Source organism: Scyliorhinus torazame, chromosome 24 (genome assembly GCF_047496885.1).
Source record: "Scyliorhinus torazame isolate Kashiwa2021f chromosome 24, sScyTor2.1, whole genome shotgun sequence".
NCBI lineage: Eukaryota > Metazoa > Chordata > Chondrichthyes > Carcharhiniformes > Scyliorhinidae > Scyliorhinus > Scyliorhinus torazame.
In genome coordinates this window covers 7,250,087-7,275,352 of record NC_092730.1, presented here as the reverse complement: position 1 = coordinate 7,275,352, position 25,266 = coordinate 7,250,087, and the positions used below count along the sequence as shown (strand labels likewise).

Here is a 25,266-nt window from a genome sequence, read left to right as displayed (position 1 = left end):
CTTTCTTGAACAAGGGGACAACATTCGCCCCTCTCCAGTCTTCTGGCACTGTTCCTGTAGACAGCGAGGACATAAAGATCAAAGCCTATGGCTTTGTCGGGGACAAGTAGGGGGGGAGGAAGAGAGTGGGCAAATGGAGAGGGAGGGAGGACGAGAGGGAGACAGTGAGGGAGGTGATGTAGAGGGGTGGATTGTGTTACGGGACGGTGATTTGGGGACATTGCATGGGGATGAATTGTTGGGTTTTATTCTGTTCAGTGCCGACGATATTTCTGAGCAAGAAGCCAAAGGAGAAGGACTTGGATTCGAAGAGTCAGATCATTGATGGAATCAGCAGGTTGATCTGCTCCGCAAAACATCAGCAACAGATCATGTTAAAAGGTCAGTTGTGGGGTCAGCGGGCAGTTTGATGCCCCTGTCCGCGAGGAATGTGACTTGGGTCACAAGCAGGAAACGTGCTTTTGGGAAGCTCAGAGTGTTATCTCCAGCTGCTCCTATCCCAGGGTGATTCTCCTCTCTTCACACCAGTCTTTCCCGTTATCACCCACACACTCAACTGTCCCAGAGTGAACCGGACCCTCACCCAATTCATAGCCCCTCCGCTATTCCCTGTCCGAACACACTCACCCCCTGTGCTCGCTGACCAACATCACTGCACCGATCAGCAATCACCCTTTTAGCTTCATTTTCTCAACCCTCCCTATCACTGTAACCTCCTCCAGCCCCTACACCCCTCCCTATCTCTGTAACCTCCTCCAGCCCCTAAAACCCTCCCTATCTCTGTAACCTCCTCCAGTCCCTACAACCCTCCCTATCTCTGTAACCTCCTCCAGCCCCTACAACCCTCCCTAGCTCTGTAACCTCCTCCAGCCCCTACAACCCTCCCTATCTCTGTAACCTCCTCCAGCCCCTACAGCCCTCCCTATCTCTGTAACCTCCTCCAGCCCCTACAACCCTCCCTAGCTTTCTAACCTTCCCCAGCCCCTACAACGCTCCCTATCTATGTAACCTCCTCCAGCCCCTACAGCCCTCCCTATCTCTGTAACCTCCTCCAGCCCCTACACCCCTCCCTATCTCTGTAACCTCCAACAGTCCCTACACCCCTCCCTATCTCTGTAACCGTCTCCAGCACCTACAACCCTCCCTATCTCTGTAACCGTCTCCAGCCCCTACAACCCTCCCTATCTCTGTAACCTCCTCCAGTCCCTACAACCCTCCCTATCTCTGTAACCTCCCCCAGTCCCTACAACCCTCCCTATCTCTGTAACCTCCCCCAGTCCCTACAACCCTCCCTATCTCTGTAACCTCCTCCAGCCGCGACAACCCTCCCTATCTCTGTAACCTCCCCCAGCCCCTACAACCCTCCCTATCTCTGTAACCTCCCCCAGCCCCTACAACCCTCCCTATCTCTGTAACCTCCTCCAGCCCCTACAACCCTCCCTATCTCTGTAACCTCCCCCAGCCCTTGCAACCCTCCCTATCTCTGTAACCTCCTCCAGCCCCGAAAACCCTCCCTATCTCTGTAACCTCCTCCAGCCCCTACAACCCTCCCCATCTCTGTAACCTCCCCAGCCCCTACAACCCTCCCTATCTCTGTAACCTCCTCCAGCCCCCACAACCCTCCCTATCTCTGTAACCTCGCCCAGCCCCTAGAACCCTCCCTATCTCTGTAACCTCCTCCAGTCCCTACAACCCTCCCCATCTCTGTAACCTCCCCCAGCCCCTACAACCCTCCCTATCTCTGTAACCTCCTCCAGTCCCTACAACCCTCCCTATCTCTGTAACCTCCTCCAGCCCCTACAACCCTCCCTAGCTCTGTAACCTCCTCCAGCCCCTACAACCCTCCCTATCTCTGTAACCTCCTCCAGCCCCTACACCCCTCCCTATCTCTGTAACCTCCTCCAGCCCCTACAACCCTCCCTAGCTTTCTAACCTTCCCCAGCCCCTACAACGCTCCCTATCTATGTAACCTCCTCCAGCCCCTACAGCCCTCCCTATCTCTGTAACCTCCTCCAGCCCCTACACCCCTCCCTATCTCTGTAACCTCCAACAGTCCCCACACCCCTCCCTATCTCTGTAACCGTCTCCAGCCCCTACAACCCTCCCTATCTCTGTAACCGTCTCCAGCCCCTACAACCCTCCCTATCTCTGTAACCTCCTCCAGTCCCTACAACCCTCCCTATCTCTGTAACCTCCCCCAGTCCCTACAACCCTCCCTATCTCTGTAACCTCCCCCAGTCCCTACAACCCTCCCTATCTCTGTAACCTCCTCCAGCCGTGACAACCCTCCCTATCTCTGTAACCTCCCCCAGCCCCTACAACCCTCCCTATCTCTGTAACCTCCCCCAGCCCCTACAACCCTCCCTATCTCTGTAACCTCCTCCAGCCCCTACAACACTCCCTATCCCTGTAACCTCCCCCAGCCCTTGCAACCCTCCCTATCTCTGTAACCTCCTCCAGCCCCGACAACCCTCCCTATCTCTGTAACCTCCTCCAGCCCCTACAACCCTCCCCATCTCTGTAACCTCCCCAGCCCCTACAACCCTCCCTATCTCTGTAACCTCCTCCAGCCCCTACAACCCTCCCTATCTCTGTAACCTCGCCCAGCCCCTAGAACCCTCCCTATCTCTGTAACCTCCTCCAGTCCCTACAACCCTCCCCATCTCTGTAACCTCCCCCAGCCCCTACAACCCTCCCTATCTCTGTAACCTCCTCCAGTCCCTACAACCCTCCCCATCTCTGTAACCTCCCCCAGCCCCTACAACCCTCCCTATCTCTGTAACCTCCTCCAGCCCCTACAACCCTCCCTATCTCTGTAACCTCCCCCAGCCCCTACAACCCTCCCTATCTCTGTAACCTCCTCCAGCCCCTACAACCCTCCCTATCTCTGTAACCTCCTCCAGCCCCTACAACCCTCCCTATCTCTGTAACCTCCTCCAGCCCCTACAACCCTTCCTATCTCTGTAACCTCCTCCAGCCCCGACAATCCTTCCTATCTCTGTAACCTCTTCCAGCCCCTACAACCCTCCCTTTCTCTGTAACCTCCTCCAGCCCCGACAACCCTCCCTATCTCTGTAAACTCCTCCAGCCCCGACGACCCTCCCTATCTCTGTAACCTCCTCCAGCCCCTACAACCCTCCCTATCTCTGTAACCTCCTCCAGCCCCTACAACCCTCCCTATCTCTGTAACCTCCTCCAGCCCCCTACAACCCTTCCTATCTCTGTAACCTCCTCCAGCCCCGGCAACCCTTCCTATCTCTGTAACCTCCTCCAGCCCCTATAACCCTCCCTATCTCTGTAACCTCCTCCAGCCCCCTACAACCCTTCCTATCTCTGTTGCCTCCTCCAGCCCCGACAACCCTCCCTATCTCTGTAACCTCCTCCAGCCCCGACAACCCTCCCTTTCTCTGTAACCTCCTCCAGCCCCCTACAACCCTTCCTATCTCTGTAACCTCCTCCAGCCCCTACAACCCTCCCTATCTCTGTAACCTCCTCCAGCCCCTACAACCCTCCATGTCTCTATAACCTCCTCCAGTCCCTACAACCCTCCCTATCTCTGTAACCTTCTCCAGCCCCTACAACCCTCCCTATCTCTATAACCTCTTCTAGCCTCTACAAGCCTCCCTATCTCTGTAACCTCCTCCAGCCCCTACAACCATCCCTATCTCTGTAACCTCCTCCAGCCCCTACAACCCTCCCTGTCTCTGTAACCTCCTCCAGCCCCTACAACCCTCCATGTCTCTATTACCTCCTCCAGTCCCTACAACCCTCCCTATCTATGTAACTTTCTCCAGTCCCGACACCCCTCCCTATCTCTATAACCTTCTCCAGCCCCTACAACCCTCCCTATCTCTATAACCTCTTCCAGCCTCTACAAGCCTCCCTGTCTCTGTAACCTCCTCCAGCTCTACAACCAGCCAAGATCTCTGCGCTCCTCCAATTCCGGCCTCTTGACCATCCCCCCCATTCCCATCGCTCCACCTTTGGCGGCCGTGCCTTCAGCTGCCTGGGGGGGTCCCTGAGCTCAGGAATCTCCTCCCTAAACCCCTCCCTGCCTCCCTCTCTCTTTCTTCCTTTAAGAACAAAGAACAAAGAAAAGTACAGCACAGGAACAGGCCCTTCGGCCCTCCAAGCCCCTGCCGACCATGCTGCCCGACTAAACTACAATCTTCTACACTTCCTGGGTCCGTATCCCTCTATTCCCATCCTATTCATGTATTTGTCAAGATGCCCCTTAAATGTCACTATCGTCCCTGCTTCCACCACCTCCTCCGGTAGCGAGTTCCAGGCACCCACTACCCTCTGTGTAAAAAAACTTGCCTCGTACATCTCCTCTAAACCTTGCCCCTCTCACCTTAAACCTATGCCCCCTAGTAATTGACCCCTCTACCCTGGGGAAAAGCCTCTGACTATCCACTCTGTCTATGCCCCTCATAATTTTGTATACCTCTATCAGGTCTCCCCTCAACCTCCTTCGTTCCAGTGAGAACAAACCGAGTTTATCCAACCTCTCCTCATAGCTAATGCCCTCCATACCAGGCAACATTCTGGTAAATCTCTTCTGCACCCTCTCTAAAGCCTCCACATCCTTCTGGTAGTGTGGCGACCAGAATTGAACACTATACTCCAAGTGTGGCCTAACTAAGATTCTATACAGCTGCAACATGACTTGCCAATTCTTATACTCAATGCCCCGGCCAATGAAGGGAAGCTTGCCGTATGCCTTCTTGACTACCTTCTCCACCTGTGTTGCCCCTTTCAGTGACCTGTGGACCTGTACTCCTAGATCTCTCTGACTGTCAATACTCTTGAGGGTTCTACCATTCACTGTATATTCCCTACCTGCATTAGACCTTCCAAAGACGTTCCTTAAAACAGTTTCTGGTCACCTGTCAGTAACATGTCCCGGTGTCTGACAGATGAGCCGGGGCTGGTTTAGGGGCTTGTTTAGCACAGGGCTAAATAGCTGACTATTAAAGCAGACCAAGGCAGGCCAGCAGCGCGGGTTCAATTCCCGTACCAGCTTCCCCGAACAGGTGCCGGAATGTGGCGACTAGGGGCTTTTCACAGTAACTTCGTTTGAAGCCTACTTGTGACAATAAGCGATTTTCGTTTCATGCCCCCGTGAGATGGAGAGAGGGGTGAGGAGATGAAAGACTGATTGGTGATGTTTTGTGTCTTGCAGTTTCTATCGATGGCCTCGATTGGAATGAGGTGAAGTTCTTCCAGCTGGCAGCCCAGTGGCCAACTCATGTCAAGCATTTCCCGATTGGACTCTTCTCGTCCAGTAAACCCGCCTGTTAGCCCGGTACTGGGGCAGAGGTCACACGCACACACACACACACACACACACTCGGGCTAACTGCATCTCCCATCTCACCGTGCTGACTGGGACACCCCACGTCCCACTGGAATCTACCACGGAGATGTTCGAGATTCGAACCCGCCTGATTCTTAGAGGAACATTGTAACTGGCGAGCTGTGTACAAAACAGCTTTTATACTCGTCCCCCGTGTCTGTAATTCGCGAACCCCCCTCCCCAAACCCATGTCTGTGATCCCTAAATATTGGTGACCCCCCCCCCCTCACTGTGACCACCTGTCTGTGACCCACCCACATCCGTGAGCCCCTCTTTTATGATACCCCCCCCCTCACTACTGTGACCTCCCCCCTCCCCCATTCCTCCTGTCAGTGTCCATGTGAAGGTGCAGCCAGGAATCTCCCTGTATTACCGTTTAATGGATTTTAGATTCGCAGATTCCTAGATGATGCCCCTTTGTCGCTGCAGCCACTTGATCCAACACTCGAGTGAAACGATTCAATTCTTACAGTGATAGGGCAGCACGGTGGCGCAGTGGTCAGCACTGCAGTCTCACGGCGTCGAGGTCGCAGGTTCGATCCCGGCTCTGGGTCACTGTCCGTGTGGAGTTTGCACATTCTCCCCGTGTCTGCGAGGGTTTCGCCCCCACAACCCAAAGATGTGCGGGGCAGGTGGATTGGCCGCGCTAAATTGCCCCTTAATTGGAAAAAATTAACTGGGTATTCTAAATTTTTAATTTTTTTTTAATTCTTACAGTGACGAGGGAGCTTTACTCTGTACCTAACCCCGTGCTGTACCTGTCCTGGGAGTGTTTGATGGAGACAGGGTAGAGGGAGCTTTACTCTGTATCTAACCCTGTGCTGTACCTGTCCTGGGAGTGTTTGATGGGAACAGTGTAGAGGGAGCTTTACTCTGTATCTAACCCCGTGCTGTACCTGTCCTGGGAGTGTTTGATGGGGACAGTGGAGAGGGAGCTTTACCCTGTATCTAACCCCGTGCTGTACCTGTCCTGGGAGTGTTTGATGGGGACAGTGTAGAGGGAGCTTTACTCTGTATCTAACCCCGTGCTGTGCCTGTCCTGGGAGTGTTTGATGGGGCAGTGTAGAGGGAGCTTTACTCTGTATCTAACCCCGTGCTGTGCCTGTCCTGGGAGTGTTTGATGGAGGCAGTGTAGAGGGAGCTTTACTCTGTATCTAACCCCGTGCTGTACCTGTCCTGGGAGTGTTTGATGGGGACAGTGTAGAGGGAGCTTTACTCTGTATCTAACCCCGTGCTGGACCTGTCGTGGAAGTGTTTGATGGGGACAGTGTAGAGGGAGCTTTGCTCTGTATCTAACCCCGTGCTGTACCTGTCCTGGGAGTGTTTGATGGGGACAGTGTAGAGGGAGCTTTACTCTGTATCTAACCCCGTGCTGTACCTGTCCTGGGGGTGTTTGATGGGGACAGTGTAGAGGGAGCTTTGCTCTGTATCTAACCCCGTGCTGTACCTGTCCTGGGAGTGTTTGATGGGGACAGTGTAGAGGGAGCTTTACTCTGTATCTAACCCCGTGCTGTACCTGTCCTGGGAGTGTTTGATGGGGACAGAGTAGAGGGAGCTTTACTCTGTATCTAACCCCGTGCTGTACCTGTCCTGGGAGTGTTTGATGGGGACAGTGTAGAGGGAGCTTTACTCTGTATCTAACCCCGTGCTGTACCTGTCATGGGAGTGTTTGATGGGGACAGTGTAGAGGGAGCTTTACCCTGTATCTAACGCCGTGTTGTACCTGTCCTGGGAGTGTTTGATGGGGACAGTGTAGAGGGGGCTTTACTCAGCATCTAACTCCGCGCTGTACCTGTCCTGGGAGTGTTTGATGGGGGCAGTGTAGAGGGAGCTTTACTCTGTATCTAACCCCGTGCTGTCCCTGTCCTGGGAGTGTTTGATGGGGACAGTGTAGAGGGAGCTTTACTCTGTATCTAACCCCGTGCTGTACCTGTCCTGGGAGTGTTTGATGGGGACAGTGTAGAGGGAGCTTTACTCTGTATCTAATCCCGTGCTGTACCTGTCCTGGGAGTGTTTGATGGGGACAGTGCAAAGGGAGCTTTACTCTGTATCTAACCCTGTGCTGTACCTGTCCTGGGAGTGTTTGATGGGGACAGTGACAAGGGAGCTTTACTCTGTATCTAACCCCGTGCTGTACCTGTCCTGGGAGTGTTTGATGGGGACAGTGTAGAGGGAGCTTTACTCTGTATCTAACCCCGTGCTGTACCTGTCCTGGGAGTGTTTGATGGGGACAGTGGAGAGGGAGCTTTACCCTGTATCTAACCCCGTGCTGTACCTGTCCTGGGAGTGTTTGATGGGGACAGTGTAGAGGGAGCTTTACTCTGTATCTAACCCCGTGCTGTACCTGTCCTGGGAGTGTTTGATGGAGGCAGTGTAGAGGGAGCTTTACTCTGTATCTAACCCCGTGCTGTACCTGTCCTGGGAGTGTTTGATGGGGACAGTGTAGAGGGAGCTTTACTCTGTATCTAACCCCGTGCTGGACCTGTCGTGGGAGTGTTTGATGGGGACAGTGTAGAGGGAGCTTTGCTCTGTATCTAACCCCGTGCTGTACCTGTCCTGGGAGTGTTTGATGGGGACAGTGTAGAGGGAGCTTTACTCTGTATCTAACCCCGTGCTGTACCTGTCCTGGGGGTGTTTGATGGGGACAGTGTAGAGGGAGCTTTACTCTGTATCTAACCCCGTGCTGTACCTGTCCTGGGAGTGTTTGATGGGGACAGAGTAGAGGGAGCTTTACTCTGTATCTAACCCCGTGCTGTACCTGTCCTGGGAGTGTTTGATGGGGACAGTGTAGAGGGAGCTTTACTCTGTATCTAACCCCGTGCTGTACCTGTCCTGGGAGTGTTTGATGGGGACAGTGGAGAGGGAGCTTTACCCTGTATCTAACGCCGTGTTGTACCTGTCCTGGGAGTGTTTGATGGGGACAGTGTAGAGGGGGCTTTACTCAGCATCTAACTCCGCGCTGTACCTGTCCTGGGAGTGTTTGATGGGGGCAGTGTAGAGGGAGCTTTACTCTGTATCTAACCCCGTGCTGTCCCTGTCCTGGGAGTGTTTGATGGGGACAGTGTAGAGGGAGCTTTACTCTGTATCTAACCCCGTGCTGTACCTGTCCTGGGAGTGTTTGATGGGGACAGTGTAGAGGGAGCTTTACTCTGTATCTAATCCCGTGCTGTACCTGTCCTGGGAGTGTTTGATGGGGACAGTGCAAAGGGAGCTTTACTCTGTATCTAACCCTGTGCTGTACCTGTCCTGGGAGTGTTTGATGGGGACAGTGACAAGGGAGCTTTACTCTGTATCTAATCCCGTGCTGTACCTGTCCTGGGAGTGTTTGATGGGGACAGTGTAGAGGGAGCTTTACTCTGTATCTAACCCTGTGCTGTGCCTGTCCTGGGAGTGTTTGATGGGGACAGTGTAGAGGGAGCTTTACTCTGTATCTAACCCCGTGCTGTACCTGTCCTGGGAGTGTTTGATGGGGACAGTGTAGCGAGAGCTTTACTCTGTATCTAACCCCGTGCTGTACCTGTCCTGGGAGTATTTAATGGTGACAGTGTAGAGGGGGCTTTACTCTGTATCTAACCCTGTGCTGTACCTGTCCTGGGAGTGTTTGATGAGGACAGTGCAAAGGGAGCTTTACTCTGTATCTAACCCTGTGCTGTACCTGTCCTGGGAGTGTTTGATGGGGACAGTGTAGAGGCAGCTTTACTCTGTATCTAATCCCGTGCTGTACCTGTCCTGGGAGTGTTTGATGGGGACAGTGTAGAGGGAGGTTTACTCTGTATCTAACCCCGTGCTGTACCTGTCCTGGGAGTGTTTGATGGGGACAGTGTAGAGGGAGCTTTACTCTGTATCTAACCCGTGCTGTACCTGTCCTGGGAGGGTTTGATGGGGACAGTGTAGAGGGAGCTTTACTCTGTATCTAACCCCGTGCTGTACCTGTCCTGGGAGTGTTTGATGGGGACAGTATAGAGGGAGCTTTACTCTGTCTCTAACCCCGTGCTGTACCTGTCCTGGGAGGGTTTGATGGGAGTTTCTGATTCCTGGTGTACCTTCTGTTTTGTGCTGTGGGTGACGTTTTGCTATGTGTTGTATATAGTGAATTTTGTCGCTGTTTTTTGAAGCTGTTTGTATTGATATTGCCATGGAACTGTTGTACAATGTGGACCGAGAGAGTGGGTGAGGTGTTGGACTTTGTGTCAGAATCTTTCTGCTCTGTGCCCCACACACCCTCGGGATCGATTCGCATGAGACAAGGAGCCGTCCAGTGACCGAGCTGTGATATACTTCCCCTGCTGTGGTACTGAGCCCCACACACTGAGCAGGAAAGGCCCAGGCTCCATCTCCGGCCTCTGCTGATTTAAACAATGTAAGAAGTCTTACAACACCAGGTTAAAGTCCAACAGGTTTGTTTCGAATCACTAGCTTTCGGAGCGCTGCTCCTTCCTCAGGTGAATGAAGAGGTGGGTTCCAGAAACACAGCATATATAGACAAAGTCAAAGATGCCAGACAATGCTTTGAATGCGAGCATTTGCAGGTAATTAAGTCTTTACAGGTCCAGATGGTACGACTGGAGAGAGGGATAATCCCAGGTAATCGAGGTGTGAATTGTCTCAAGCCAGGCCAGTTGGTAGGATTTTGCAGGCCAGATGGTGGGGGATGAATGTAATGTGACATGAATCCCAGGTCCCGGTTGAGGCCGCACTCATGTGTGCGGAACTTGGCTATAAGTTGCTGCTCGGCGATTCTGCGTTGTCGCGCGGCCTGAAGGGCGCCTTCGTAGAATTTCATAGAATTTACAGTGCAGGAGGCCATTCGGCCCATCGAGTCTGCACCGGCTCTTGGAAAGAGCACCCTACCCAAGGTCAACACCTCCACCCTATCCCCATAACCCAGTAACCCCACCCTACACTAAGGGCAATTTTGGACACTAAGGGCAATTTATCATGGCCAATCCACCTAACCTGCACATCTTTGGACTGTGGGAGGAAACCGGAGCACCCGGAGGAAACCCACGCAGACACGGGGAGGACGTGCAGACTCCGCACAGACAGTGACCCAAGCCGGAATCGAACCTGGGACCCTGGAGCTGTGAAGCAATTGTGCTAACCATAATGCTACCGTGCTGCCCTTCCTGGTAAGCTTGAGAAAGCTTACCCGGAGATCAGAGGCTGAATGCCCTTGACTGCTGAAGTGTTCCCCGACTGGAAGGGAACATTCCTGCCTGGCGATTGTCGCGCGTTCATCTGTTGTCGCAGCGTCTGCATGGTCTCGCGCTTCGGGACATCCTTTCCTGCAGCGTATGAGGTAGACAACGTGGGCCACGTCGTACGAGTATGTACCGCGGACCTGGTGGGTGGTGTTCTCACGTGTAATGGTGGTACCCACGTCGATGGCACGTCTTGCAGAGATTGCCATGGCAGGGTTGCGTGGTGTCGTGGTCGCTGTTCTGAAGGCTGGGGAGTTTGCTGCAAACAATGGTTTGTTTGAGATTGCGCGGTTGTTTGAAGGAAACCACTCCGAATGCTGGTGATTCGAAACAAACCTGTTGGACTTTAACCTGGTGTTGACAGACTTCTTACTGAGCTCCCCCCAGTCCAACGCCGGCATCTCCACATCATGATTTAAACAATCACATTCGGGGCTACAATTGGCCTAAACAGGACGAGTGAGAATCCGAGCTTGCTACACTTTTACAATATTGGTATTTTCTTCAGGATAAACAGACAAGCAGGTAGCAGTGGTGCAATGTGACTTAAGTGTATGAGCTGGTGCGAATTTTACACAAGGCTCCAAGTGAGAGGAGAATCAAATCGACAGCAACACACAGGATGGGTGAAAATGTCGACCTCCAAAAACTGTCGACCACCGTGGGAAGGGAGGGCTACTGGAAATCAGCATTCCTGTTCCCCACTGAGCTCCTCCAAAGTGTGTGTGTGTGTGAATGCACACACGTGTGTGTGTGTATGCAAACACATTCATCCATGTGCACACACACAAATGCACTCAAACATACAGACATGCTCACGCACGCTGTCATATACGCTGTCATAGAACATAGAAAATAGAGCACAGAACAGGCTCTTCGGCCCACGATGTTGTGCCGAACCTTTGTCCTAGATTAATCATAGATTATCATTGAATTTATAGTGCAGAAGGAGGCCATTCGGCCCCCTGAGTCTGCACCAGCTCTTGGAAAGAGCACCCTACCCAAACTCAACACCTCCACCCAACACCAAGGGCAATTTTGGACACTAAGGGCAATTTATCATGGCCAATCCACCTACCCTGCACATCTTTGGACTGTGGGAGGAAACCGGAGCACCCGGAGAAAACCCACGCACACACGGGGAGGACGTGCAGACTCCGCACAGACAGTGACCCAAGCCGGAATCGAACCTGGGACCCTGGAGCTGTGAAGCAATTGTGCTATCCACAATGCTACCGTGCTGCCCTTAAGAACAAATAAATCTACACTATATCATTTTACCACATGCACTCACTCAGACATGCTCTCACACAAGCACACACTTTCACAAACATGCACACACTGACGCACACACTCTCACACATGCAGTCTCTCACAGACATGCACGCAGTGACATTTGAGCACACTCAGACATTCACACACGCACTCAGACATGCTCATACTGACAATCACACGCACTCTCAGGTATGCACACTGACATTCTCGCGCATACACACACTGTCAGACTTGCACAGTCACACACTCTCAGACATGAGTCACACACTTAGACATGCAGTCAGACACACAACTCTCACACATGCACTCACATATTTACACACACGCACTCTCACATGCACACATTCTCACTCACACATACATGCAGTCACACACACATACGCACTCTCACATACATGCAGACACTGACATTCACACACACTCACATGCATGCACAGTCACACACATACTCATACACACATGCACTCTCATACATGCACACACTGACATTCACACACACTCACATACATGCACAGTCACACACACTCTGACACGAATGCACTCAGATATGCACATAACTGACATTCACAGAGACACACACAGACATGCACTCAGACACACACATGCATACTCACACATGCACACACAGACGTGCACACACTAACACACACTCAGATGCACTCACATTCACTGACACACACACACAATCTCACAGGCATGCACTCAGACACGCTCTCACATATGCACACGTTCATAGACAAGTGCACACATTCTTACACACTCAGACATGCACTCAAACACACACACAAATTCTCTCCCTTGCACACACATTCACACTGACACACATTCTGACCCACATGCAGTACACATTTGCGCACACATTGTTGCACACACATACAGTTTTGTGCGTGCACACTTTCATGTACATACACATTCACACACATACATTTTCACCTACACGCTTCCTCGCACACACTTTTGGTCGCACACTTTTGCTTGCAAACATTTTCACTCACACTTTCGTTCGCATATATTTGCACAAACTTTCACACACATACACAATCATACCTTTTGCACACACACACTTGCACATATACTTTCTTGCACACAAGCCAAAAAACATAAAAGTACACGTGCACACACATGCACTTTTGCACGTGCACACTTGTGGGCGGGCAGGCATACACACACTTTTGTGTGCACACTCATACAGAGACACACTTTGGCTATGAGGCCTGCTGCAATTGAACATCCAGCTTCAGCCTGTTCACCTGGTCCTGCAGGAGATGAACCCGTGCAGCCCCACGTCGGTGAGAGTTGACAGCTGTGTTGGGTGAGGGTCTGGGGAGGCGGAGGGGATCTTCCGCAGTCTCTGCCGCAGCAGGATTAAACTGGGCTCGTCTACACTCGGGACACTGGAACACCGGCCACTGCTCTCCGTAGGGTCCGGAGAATTGTGTTCCACCCACCACTGGAGGAGTTTGTTACAAATGAGGCAGCAAATGAGGCACCCATGGTGTTGCGCTAGCTCTTTGACAATCTATTTAATTAGTCTCACTTCCCCCCCCCCCCCCCCCCAGCTCTCTCCCCCACAGCCCCGCAGATTCCTCCTTTCCCGAGTATTTCCCCAACCCCCTCTTTTGAAAGATCCTGTCGAATCTGCTCCCCCCCCCCCCCCCCCCCTTCCTTGTGACCCTGGGGGATAGTCTGTGAACGTCCACAGTATTTTGTGCTTTCTTTGTCTCTGATTCTCTACTGAGCTAGTAACAGCGGGCCTGTTATCGGTACTCGGAGAGAGATAGTGAGTGTCCTTGTCCTTCAGTAACGGTCTCCGTTCTGTGTATTTTGCTTCAATATATAAAGTATAACCATTTTTTTTAACCAAATAAAAAGTTGTGCTGATATGGAAGAGATTTGCTGAGCTCACATTCCTCTCACTGCGCAGTCTGAATCAACTCGAGTCTCTCTCCAGCTCGCAGCAGAGTCTTTGAGTGTCTTTAAGGCTGAGCTAGATCAGTTCTTGATTGATAAGGGGATAACAGGTATCCGGAGGGGCAGAGTGGCCTCGTCCGGCCAATCATCTGTAGGTTTGTGTGATGTGAGGGAGACTGTGATTGGCTGGAAAGAGGGAGCCCCTGTGATTGGCTGTATTGATGTGAGGGAGACTCTGTGATTGGCTGTATTTAGGGAGACCCTGTGATTGGATGTATTGAGGGAGACCCTGTGATTGGCTGTATTGATGTGAGGGAGACCCTGTGATTGGCTGCATTGAGAGAGACCCTGTGATTGGCCCGGTCACGTGCCCTGTCACCCGCATCCGCCGCCATTCGGATCCCTGGAGGGTGAAGCTTCTCTCACCTGGGAGCCGCCGGGTTCCTCCGTCCATCGTTGGCATCGACTCGCGGGTGAGTGAAGCGGGGAAGATGTGAGGGGAGGGGGAGGGCATGGGTTGGGAGGAGGCGTGGGAATCAGAGGCGGTTGAACGGCGGTTGATCCAAGCACGCGACGGTTGGTCCAAGCGCGCGGCGGCCGGAGGTGCGCCTGCGCGGACCCGCGTGACTAGCGGTTCGCACCTGCGCAGTGAGGCTCCCTCAGCCCGGCGGCCGAAGTGCGCCTGCGCAGTGCTGGGTTTGACCCGGGCATGCGCGGTGATTTTCCCGCCAAAACTTGTGTCAGGTATTCTTCTCCCACCACCCTGCACACGGGAATTTTAAACGGGGCCAAAGCCAATCAATGTGTTTTGTTGTCGAATATTTGAGTTTCACACCGAGATTCAGAGGGTGGTGATTGGTAAAGTGTGGTTACACGACCAGGGGCTACCCCCATTGATGAAGCAGCTGAAGATGGTTGGGCCGAGGACACGACCCTGAGGAACTCCTGCTGCGATGTCCTGGAGCTGAGATGATTGACCTCCAACCACCACAACCATCTTCCTTTGTGCCGGGTATGACCCCGCCCCCCAGCGGAGAGTTTCCCCCCCCGATTCCCACTGACTCCAGTTTCGCTCGGGCTCCTTGATGCCACACTCGGTCAGACGCTGCCTTGATGTCGAGGGCAGTCACTCCCACCTCACCTCTGGCATTCAGCTCTGTGTCCATGTTTGACCCAAGGCTGTAATGGGGTCAGGAGCTGAGTGACCCTGGGCGGAACCCAAACTGAGCCTCCGTGGGCAGGTTATTGCTGAGTAAGTGCCGCTCTGTTGATGACTCCTTCCATCACTTTGCTGATGATGGAGAGGAGACTGACAGGGCGGGAATTGGCTGGGTTGGATTTGTCCTGTTTCTTGTGTACAGGACACACCTGGGCAATTTTCCACCTTGCCAGGTAGATGAGACCGTAAGACATAGGAGCAGAATTAGGCCACTCAGCCCATTGAGTCTGCTCCGCCATTCAATCATGGCTGATATTTTTCTCATCCCCATTCTCCTGCCTTCTCCCCATAACCCCATATCCTCTTATTAATCATGATGTGGAGATGCCGGCATTGGACTGGGGTGAGCACAGTAAGAAGTCTTACAACAGCAGGTTAAAGTACAACATGTTTTTTCAAACACTAGCTTTCGGAGCACTGCTCCTTCCTCAGGTGATTCACCTGAGGAAGGAGCAGTGCTCCGAAAGCTAGTGTTTGAAACAAACATGTTGGACTTTAACCTGGTGTTGTAAGACTTCTTGCTGCCCTTATTAATCAAGAACCTATCTATCTCTGTCTTAAAGACACTCAGTGATTTGGCCTCCACAGCCTTCTGCGGCAAAAAGTTCCACAGATTCACCACCCACTGGCTGAAGAAATTCCTCCTCATCTCTGTTTTAAAGGATTGTCCCTTTAGTCTGAGATTGTGTCCTCTGGTTCTAGTTTTTAGATGCCAGTGCTGTAGCTGTACTGGAACAGCTTGGCTAGGGGTGTGGCATGTTCTGGAGCACAAGTCTTCAGTACTATTTCCAGAATGTTAATCCCATAGCCTTTGCAGTATCCATTGCCTTCACCGTTTCTTGATATCACGAGAGGTGAGTCGTATTGGCTGAAGATTGACATCTGTGATGCTGGGGACCTCTGGAGGAGATCAAGGTGGATCATCAACTCGGCACTTCTGGCTGAAGATTGTTGTGAATGCCTAAGCCTTGTCTTTTGCACATATGTGTTGAGCTCCTCCATCATTGAGGATGGGGATATTATTGCAGCCTCCTCCTCCAGTGAGTTGTTTAATTGTCCACCACCATTTACAGCTGTATGTGGCAGGACTGCAGAACTTAGATCTGAGCCGTTGGTTGTGGGAATACTTAGCTCTATCGCTTGTTGCTTATATTTTTAGGATATTGTTGTAAAACCTTTCTGCCTGCCCCATGCTCCATTTTGTATCCCCGTGCTGCTGCCTGCTTTGATCTACGGTCTTTTGGTTAGCCGCTACAACATTACTGCCCCCTTTGGAATTTCTGTTAAACTACAGATTTTAGGCAGAGCTTGAACACCCCTGTCCTGATGGACCCGGCCAAGACGTCCTTTTAGGTTCAGTAGCAGAACCTGTGATGTCGATTGGCAAGCAGGCAATCGGTGTATGTACAGTTCTTGGCCTTCTCCTATTGTTGCTTGTGATTCGTGGAGCCAGTCAGAAACTTTAAGGAAAGAAGGCGTGTCTTCTGAGCTCCATCTTTTGTGCAGTGCGGAGAAGGTTTCAGACAGGTCGCAGCTGGAAGGCACTTTCTCTCTCTGCGGCTCTTTCTCTCCGCCAGGCGATATTTAAAACCACCAAACCAGTTCTGTGGGGTGCTCCTAGTGAGAAGGCAGGCAGCACTCATGTTTGTGGAGTAAGAGAACAAGCAGTCACTCACCAGGACTGTAACCTTTTAACTCTGTGTCTGAAGGGCTGGGAAAAGCTTGAAATTGAAGCTTAAGAGGGAGCATTTGTGATAAATAAGAATAAAGAACAAAGAAAAACACAGGAACAGACCCTTGGGCCCTCCAAGCCTGTGCCGACCATGTTGCCCGTCTAAACTAAAATCGTCTGCACTTCCGGGGTGCATATCCCTCTATTCCCATCCTATTCAACCCCTCCCAACCTTTTTTGGTCACTGAGCGTAATTTATCATGGCCAATCCACCTAACCTGCACATCTTTGGACTGTGGGAGGAAACCGGAGCACCTGGAGGAAACCCACGCAGACACTGGGAGAACGTGCAGACTCCACACAGACAGTGACCCAGCAGGGAATCGAACCTGGGACCCTGGAGCTGTGAAGCAAATCTGCCAGAGTCTCGTACAGAAATCAGGCAGCGAAAGACTGCTAATTTCAGGGTCAAAGCTGTATCAATCGCACAGGGAAACAAAAGCTCTATTTGGTGGTAGAAGAACAGAAGTGCACTGACCTGAACAACTAGGGGCTGGTTTAGCACACTGGGCTAAATCGCTGGCTTTTAAAGCAGGCCGGCAGCACGGTTCAATTCCCGTACTAGGCTCCCCGAACAGGCGCCGGAATGTGGCGACTAGGGGCTTTTCACAGTAACTTCATTGAAGCCTACTTGTGAAAATAAGCGATTTTTCATGTCATTTTTCAACTTGTGTACATCGCCATCTGGAGGCCCGTGATTGGAATTGCGCTGACCTGAAAATCCCTGTACCCTGAGCTCCATCCAGTGGCCGAAAGACAGAACTGCGCTGACCTAAAATTCCCAGAGCCGAAACCACAGCAGTGAAGACTCATCTCAAACCTACCCTTTAGTCCCCATTTTTAAAATCCCCACCAACCCTTACCTTGTGTGCGTTTGGTAGAGGGTGGGACGGGGTTTTGGAATCTGGTAGACCATTGTTCTGTTATTTATTTATATATTTTGTTATTAATAAACAGTTTGTTAATATTTGACTTATAAATCTGGTGCCTATAACACATTGGAGCAGTCGAGGGTTAATGATCTGAGGAAAACAGGAATTATTGGTTGATTCACTTATGTTGGGACTGTTGGGCTGGAAATGACGGCGCGCTCGCCCAGGGTGTCGTATCAATGTTGTTTGGCATGCAAGTAGTCCTGTGTTGTCACTTCACCAGGTTGACATCCCCTCTTTCGGTATGTTTGGTGCCGCTCCTGGCATGCCCTCCTGCACTCTCCATTGAAACGGGGTTGATCCCCTGGCTTTGTGGTAATGGTAGAGTGGGGGATATGCCAGGCCATGTGGTTGCAGATTGTGACTGAATACAATTCTTTTTTAAAATAAATTTAGAGTAGCCAATTCATTTTTTTCTACTTAAGGGGCAATTTAGCATGGCCAATCCACCTATCCTGCGCATCTTTTGGGTTGTGGGAGCGAAGCTCAAGCAGACACGGGGCGAATGTGCAAACTCCATATGGACAGTGACCCAGAGCCGGGACCGAACTTGGGACCTCGGCGTTGTGAAGTCGCAGTGCCAACCATTGCGGCACCGTGCTGCCCTGACTGAATGCAATGTTGCTGCTGATGATGACCCACATCGCCTCATGAATGCCCAGTCTTCAGTGGCTAGATCTGTTCTGAATCTATCCCATTTAACACGGTGGTAGTGCCACACAACACAATGCATGGGATCGTCAATGTGAGGATGTGACTTTGTCTCCACAAGGACTGTGTGGTGTTCACTCCTATTGATACTGTCATGGACAAATGCATCTGCGACAGGCAGGATGGTGAAGTTGAGATCTAGTATGTTTTTCCCTCTTGGTGCCTTCCCCACCTGTTGCAGACCCAGTCTAGCAGCTCTGTCCTTTGCGACTCAGCCAGTTCAGTCTGTGGTGATAATACAAAACCACTCTTGGTGATGGACATTGAAGTCCCCCACACACAGTACATTCTGTCCTCATGCCACCCTCAGTGCTTCCTCCAAGTGATGGTCAACATGGAGGAGTACTGATTCATCAGCTGATGGTGGCTGATACGTCATAATCAGCAGGAGACTTCCTTACCCTTGTTTGACCTGAAGCCATGAGACTTCATGGGGTCCAGAGTTGATGTTGAGGACTCCCAGGGCAACTTCCTGTCGGCTGTATATCACTGAGCTGCCACCTCTGCTGGATCTGTCCTGTTGGTGGGACAGGACATATCCAGGATGGTGATGGTGGTGTCTGGAACATTATCTGTACGGCATGATTCCATGAGTATGATTATTGTAAGAGTCCTCCTGCTAATCCCTGTTTGTCCTGTTTAATTCCTGTTTTTCTGCTATTTCAATTTTTGTACGTAGACCATTTAATGTGTCTAAGCCTTTAAGATGGACGACACCTTTAATTTGAGTGGCTGGTAAACTGAAGACTGACTTAGACAGGTTGCAAGGAGCTATTTACATTTTGGATCAGCAGATTCAAGGGAGATCAGTGCTAATTTTTTTGGGGGGGTGAGTGGAGGTAGTGAGGTGGAGAGAGGAGGAGGGATCAATTCGTTTGAACAAAGAGGATTTCCAAAACTGCAATGTTGGAAATGAAGACACAACTTCTTTATCACAAAGTGCTGTTGATTGTGAAATACACAGCTCAGTTATTTCTGTTTTTTAAAATAAATTTAAAACATCCAATTCATTTTTTCCAATTAAGGGGCAATTTAGCATGGCCAATCCACCCAGCCTGTACATCTTTGGGTTGTGGGGGCTGTCATGATATGCAGATATACACATAATAAGATACAAACAGGCAGCTAATGAATACAGAGAACAGGACATAACCAATCAGCAGGCAGAATACTTGGGGGTGGTTTGCCACTATAAAAGGCACGAGGCACTCACACTCCGCCTCTTTCCACTGGTGACGTCTACAGTGTGAGTCAGGGTGTACATATCATATAACTCCTACAGCACGTGGCTCAGAGCTAGTCTGGTTCAGTCAGACAGATTAATCATACTAGGTTAGCAGAGAGTCGAACTCACAGAGGATTGAGCTAACTGTGTGACAGGTTCAATAAATCATATTGAACTAACTTCAAGGTGTGGAGTATCTCTCGGGTAAAGCTGCATCCAGTTGCAGTTCGTGTTATCTTAACTGTGCTTAACACAACAGGGGCGAAACCCACGCAACACGGGGAGAATGTGCAAACTCCACACGGACAGTGACCCAGAGCTGGGATCGAACCTGGGACCTCAGCGCCGTGAGGCAGCAGGGCTAACCCACTGCGCCACCATGTTGTCCAGATTAGTGCTGACATAATGATGGACTTGGCTGTCGGCTAATGGACTGTTTTGAATTGCAGAGCTTAATCAATGGCTCCTGTTAATTGTTCGGGGTATACTCTGGAATGTTCCTTCCTCTGAGTTTTCTTTTTTACTTAAGTTTTGATGTCCGAAGCTGGAGTGTCACGGCCTAATCTATCATCCAATGGGTTATTTTTGAAGATCCAAAGTAAAGACCTTTCTCCACAGCCAGACTGAACTGCACGAAAATCCAGTCCAGCCACCAGCTGAAGACAGGGTCAGCTGTATAAAACCCTTTTAAAATATTGCTGGGGTACTCTGTTCTCATCTCAGTAAGGCTGTTGGTCATTCTGGTGGAGTTGGAAACAAGTAAGAATTGGACAGGCCTGAGGATGTTCCGAATGCTCAGTTGTTAATCGTTAAAGTGCCTCTCCAGAGGAAAGCCTATTGTCTGGGAGTACTGACTGAATGCTGCTGCCAGGAGATCATTTCTAACCACTGGAGGCTTTGATTCCTAAGGATCCTGGGAGGACAGGCTGCCGCTATGACCTCAACAATAGAACAAGGACACTCCTCTTTCATTTAATTTTAATTCCTTTTATTTTACCCCTCTCCCCACCTCTGTGTGTCTGCCTTGTGCGTGTTTGGATAGAGGGTGGGACAGTAAAAGGGGGGAGTAGTAACTGGCAGCTATTATGTCATAATTATTGCAGATTTCAACTTTCTGTTAGAATTAAGCAATTATTGTGTTCAACTTACAAACCTGGTAGCTATGACCTCTTGAGCAGTCAAAGGGCCAAAGATTCTGCAAATTGTATAGGGATTCTTGGTTAATTTACTTGTGTTGGGACTCCAGGGCTGGAATTGACTGCGCACTAGCCCAGAGTGTCGCAACACTATGTCAGCCGGAAGCTTGATCAGTCTATGAGACAGCTCTCCCAAGTTTAGCACAGGTCCCCAAGTGTTAGTAAGGAGAACTTCGACAGGGTTGAGTTTGCCGATGTAATTTCCATTGCCGAGGTTGATGCTGGGTGGTTCATCCGGTTTCACTTTGTTGCAGTTCATGCACCCGAGTGATTACAACTTGTTCTAACACCATTTACCCTGGGACAATTACAACCGGAATGGAGAATTCAGTCCAATTCTGGACCCCTCACTTTAGGAAGGACGTCGAGGATTCAGAGAGGGTACGGAGGGAGATTTTCTAGAATGTCCGCAGGGATTAGGGACTTCAGTGAATGCGGAGAGAGACTGGGTTCTCCATAGAGCACAGAGTTTTAAGGGGAGGATTTAATCGCGTAGGCGTTCAAAATCAGGAAGGAGTTTGGCCAGAATCAGTGATGAGAAAGTTTGACGGGATGGTGGGTAACCAGAGGGGACACAGATTGAAGAGAATCAGTGACAGAATCAGAGGGTGGGGGGGGGGGGAGAATGTTTTTTTGACACAGCGAGTTGTTGTGATCTGGAAGGTTCTGCCTGAAAGGGCGGTGGAAGCAGATTCAAAAGGAACTTCCAAACGGGGGGATTGGGGAAATACTGGGAAAGGAGGAATCTGCAGAGCTGTGGGGGAAAGGGGGTAGTAGAAAAAAATGGATGTGTCTTTCAAAGGGATGATGGGATGAATGGCCTCATCCTGTGTTACAAGATTCTCAGAGGTGATTACTTTGTCACATCTGGTCATCCATCAATCAATATCCATCCAAACCCCATCCAACTAGTTCGAAAGCTAGAAATCTGCATTAAAAATAGAATTCTCCACTGATGCTGCCAGACTTGCTGAGCATTTTCCAGCATTTTCTGTTTATATCCCACCCGATTGCTGTTGTTTGTGGATTTCCTGCTATAACCCAGAAATCCATCCCCGGGAGTCACCGTTCCTTCTTGTGAATCGTAAACTCTCCGTGTTAGTTTCTGCTCCCCCTATTTCCTGGTTTCTCCCTGCGTCCCAGTGTCCTGTTGCTTTATTGTGAGTTAATATTGTTCCGGACTCACCTTTCCAATTCCCCGCTCTGTCCATCCCTGTGGTGTACTGACCTTATACGGATAGAATCCCAAAGAAATGGTTCAACTTCAGAAACTCTCCGACTGGGGCAGATCGGGAGAAATCATCTTTATTGCTAAGTAATTATTGAGAGATGTGTTGGAACAGAGTTTTTGCACATTTTCCACAGTAACTTCAACAGTGACAGGAGCAATACAAACTGCAGAGAGAGCCAGGGAAACAACGCAAGCAGCCATTGACAGACTGAGCCACAGCGCAGGGATTTGGCGATCTGTGGAAAGAGATTGTATCAGTTAGAGAGACCGAAACAGACAGCGCAGTGAAGATGATTTCAGAGACTCTGGGATCCAGCGATAGATAATCTCCCGAGTCATTGAGTACATGGCCCCTAGTGACCTTCCCAGTCTGCCTCTTACAGCTCACATGTCATCACTCTCCATTCTCTGGAATAACCAGGGAATTCTAACCTCACCGCATTTCCCCAGTCAGGTTCCTCAATTCCCTCCTGATTAAACTGATAGAATTCTGCCATTCACCCCACCGCACCCCCCACTGCGCTCGCCCACTCCTCTCACCTGCTTCTTTCAATATGTTTCAGACTCTTGGATGGGCAGCTGCTGACTCGAAGACGAAAGGAAGACCAGATTCCCGCCAATCTATAATTCCCTGTGGATTTTGGGATGTTCTCACCTGATGTGATACGATTGTACCATATTGAATGTCATGGACAGAGAGTGTTCACAACACAGTCTAATCCCAACACCAGCTCCCTCGCCACGAACCCTTTCATATCCCAGCCAGACTGATGCTATGGAAATTCTCCGGATTGGTGATCAGTATTGGAGCCTAAAGGAAGCTGTCACATTCCCTTCATTACAAACAGTTAGTACACATCAAAACAGCGCCATTAACTGAACCGCTGGGGACTGGGAGGTTATGAAAGGCACTCGAGAAATATCGGCCTGTCTTTAATGGAGATCATTTATTCACATTCTTCAATGAATAATTACAAAGAATGTTGATTTAAATGGGAACATGGAGTTTATGAAGCAACTTAATGGCGGCGCAATGGTTAGCACCGATGCCTCACGGCGCTGAGGACCCAGGTTGGATCCCGGCCCCGGGTCACTCTCCGTGTGGAGTTTGCACATTCTCCCCATGTCCGTGTAGTCTCACCCCCACAACCCAAAGATGTGCAGGATACGTGGATTGGCCACGCTAAATTGCCCCTTAATTGGAAAATAAAATTGGGTACTCTAAATTTTTAAAAACAAAATGAAGCAACTTAATACATACGGTTAATCATCAGTCAGTGCTTCTGTCAACGTTCAAGAGGACAACCTAAGTTTGCCGCATCGCGGATGTTATAATGGCCGCGATAGCACCAACAATACCAACAGCAGCAGCAACACCAACAACACCAGCGCCAGCAACAGCATTTTCTGCCTGTGGAAAGAGATTGTATCAGTCAGAGAGACAGAAACAGACAGCACAGTGAAGATGATTTCAGAGACTCTGGGACCCAGCTATAGATAATCTCCCGAGTCACTGAGGTATGGCCCCTAGTGACCTTCCCAGTCTGCCTCTTCCAGTTCAGATGTCATCGCTCTCCATTCCCATTCTCTGGAATAACCAGGGATTGGAGCCCCAGCCACCATGGCCCACCATTCCTCACATCAACCTTTTCATGGAATCTCTACAGTGCAGAAGGAAGCCATTCAGCCCATCGAGTCTGCACTGACCCTCTGAAAGAGCACCCTACCTAGGCCCAGCCCCCCATAACCCGGTAACCCCACATAACCATTGGGCACTAAGGGGCAATTGATCATGGCCGATCCAACCTAACCTGTGGGAGAAAACTGGAGGAGCCGGAGGAAACTCACGCAGACACGGGGAGAACGTGCAAACTCCACAGAGTAACCCAAGGTTGGAATTGAACCCGGGTCCCTGGCGCCACGAGGCAGTAGTGCTAACCACTTTCTCCAACAACACATCCATTCATACAAACACAAATAAGCTATTGTGCATTCCCTTAGTGCCTGTCTGCTGGGTATTCTTGTGAGACAAGTTGAGGTCTGTTGTCACTTACCAGTTGTTCAGGGAATCCAAAACGATTAAACACTTCTAACTTCTCGATAGTCTTCTCTGATGAATTAGATTTCATCACGGTGACCTCTGGCCACTTGGTGTGAGCATCAAGAACATGTGTCCTTCAAAAGGTCCTGCAAATTCCACATTCACTCATTGCCAAGCCTCTTCAGGCCATTCCCATGGATGCAGCGTTGCTAAGGGTGGCAGTTTTCTTATCTTTGCACAAGAGGAACATATTCCAGCTTTCTCTTTAATTTCTGCTTCCAGTCCAGACCGCCAGAAATAACGCCTCGCTCTTTCCTTCATACGTAAAACTGTGCAATGGCCCTCATGTAGCTTCTCTAACACTCACTTTCTCAATGGTAGTGGAATGATCACTCTGAGCCCCCACAGCGGACATCCTGATGGTACTGACAGCTCTATTCCCTGGGGGAGGAGGGTTTCAGGTTAGGCGCTAGTTTTAAAGTCTTCCCTCGTAATACCATATCCATCATGTCTGGGAGTATCGGATCGCTCCGAGTGTATTCCCTCACTTGCCTAGAAGTGACTGGTGTATTGTCTCCTTGTTCAAAGTAGAAAATGTTCCTATTTAAGTAGTCTGACAAACTACCTGGTACTAATCTTGAAAGTCGATCCGTGTTCCTATGTAGACTTGATTGTCGATACTTCATGGTATAAGTGTGCAGACAAAAGCAGTGCCTATCTTTTGTAAGGGCCACGAAGAATCCAGCACGAGTTTTAAGGATACAAAGTAATAACGTTTATTGACTATAATAATATATACACAACAGTAGCAGTAACTTCCCTTGCTACCTTCTCCTTCCTGCTGGTTCCTGAACTGGCCAGCTTATTTATACTAGGAGTTTCTCCGCCCCGCCTCATTGGGGAAGTTCATACTCCCATAGGATTGTGGGATAGTCATTAGTCCCCAGCCAATCGTAAGTAGGCAGGTTATAACATCCCTCCCCCCCCAAAGTCCAAGGAATCCACCGAAGACCCTGGCGAAGGAAGGCGTCGAACTCGTTTGGCCGCAGGCCGGACGCCATTTGCACGCGGCGCTGGATCAGGCGGCGTGTAACGAGACGGAGACCGGCGCTTCCGTGATGAACGGCGCGGTTGTACATCCACGGCCCGTGGACCCGAGGATTCCCCCTCTGATGCATCCTGTGTCTCCATCTCGGAGTCAGAGTCTGCTGCCTCCGTCATGTCAGCGTCTCT

The 25,266-nt window shown here is 50.5% G+C and overlaps 1 protein-coding gene and 1 long non-coding RNA gene across 5 annotated transcripts in view; one reads left to right on the top strand and one right to left on the bottom strand.

The window, feature by feature from the left end:
• Nucleotides 1-256: 256 nt before the first annotated feature.
• On the top strand, nucleotides 257-23,272 carry LOC140399850 (uncharacterized). 2 transcript variants are annotated; one of them, XR_011937902.1, is made up of 3 exons: nucleotides 257-381; nucleotides 5,186-14,219; nucleotides 22,556-23,272. It is a non-coding gene; the product is annotated as an uncharacterized lncRNA (long non-coding RNA). The 2 variants fall into 2 exon arrangements; XR_011937901.1 differs by lacking the exon at nucleotides 22,556-23,272 and having other exon boundaries at nucleotides 5,186-19,744.
• Nucleotides 22,051-25,266, bottom strand: part of LOC140399849 (phospholipase A and acyltransferase 3-like) — a 57,780-nt gene continuing 54,564 nt past the window's right edge. For all 3 annotated transcript variants that reach the window (XM_072489312.1, XM_072489311.1, XM_072489313.1), the window contains 2 exons: nucleotides 23,254-23,403; nucleotides 22,051-22,228 (listed from right to left, as the gene is read on the bottom strand). In XM_072489312.1, the coding sequence (XP_072345413.1) occupies nucleotides 23,299-23,403 (105 nt within the window). In that variant the 3' untranslated portion in view covers nucleotides 22,051-22,228; nucleotides 23,254-23,298. The remainder of the gene's footprint in view (nucleotides 22,229-23,253; nucleotides 23,404-25,266) is intronic.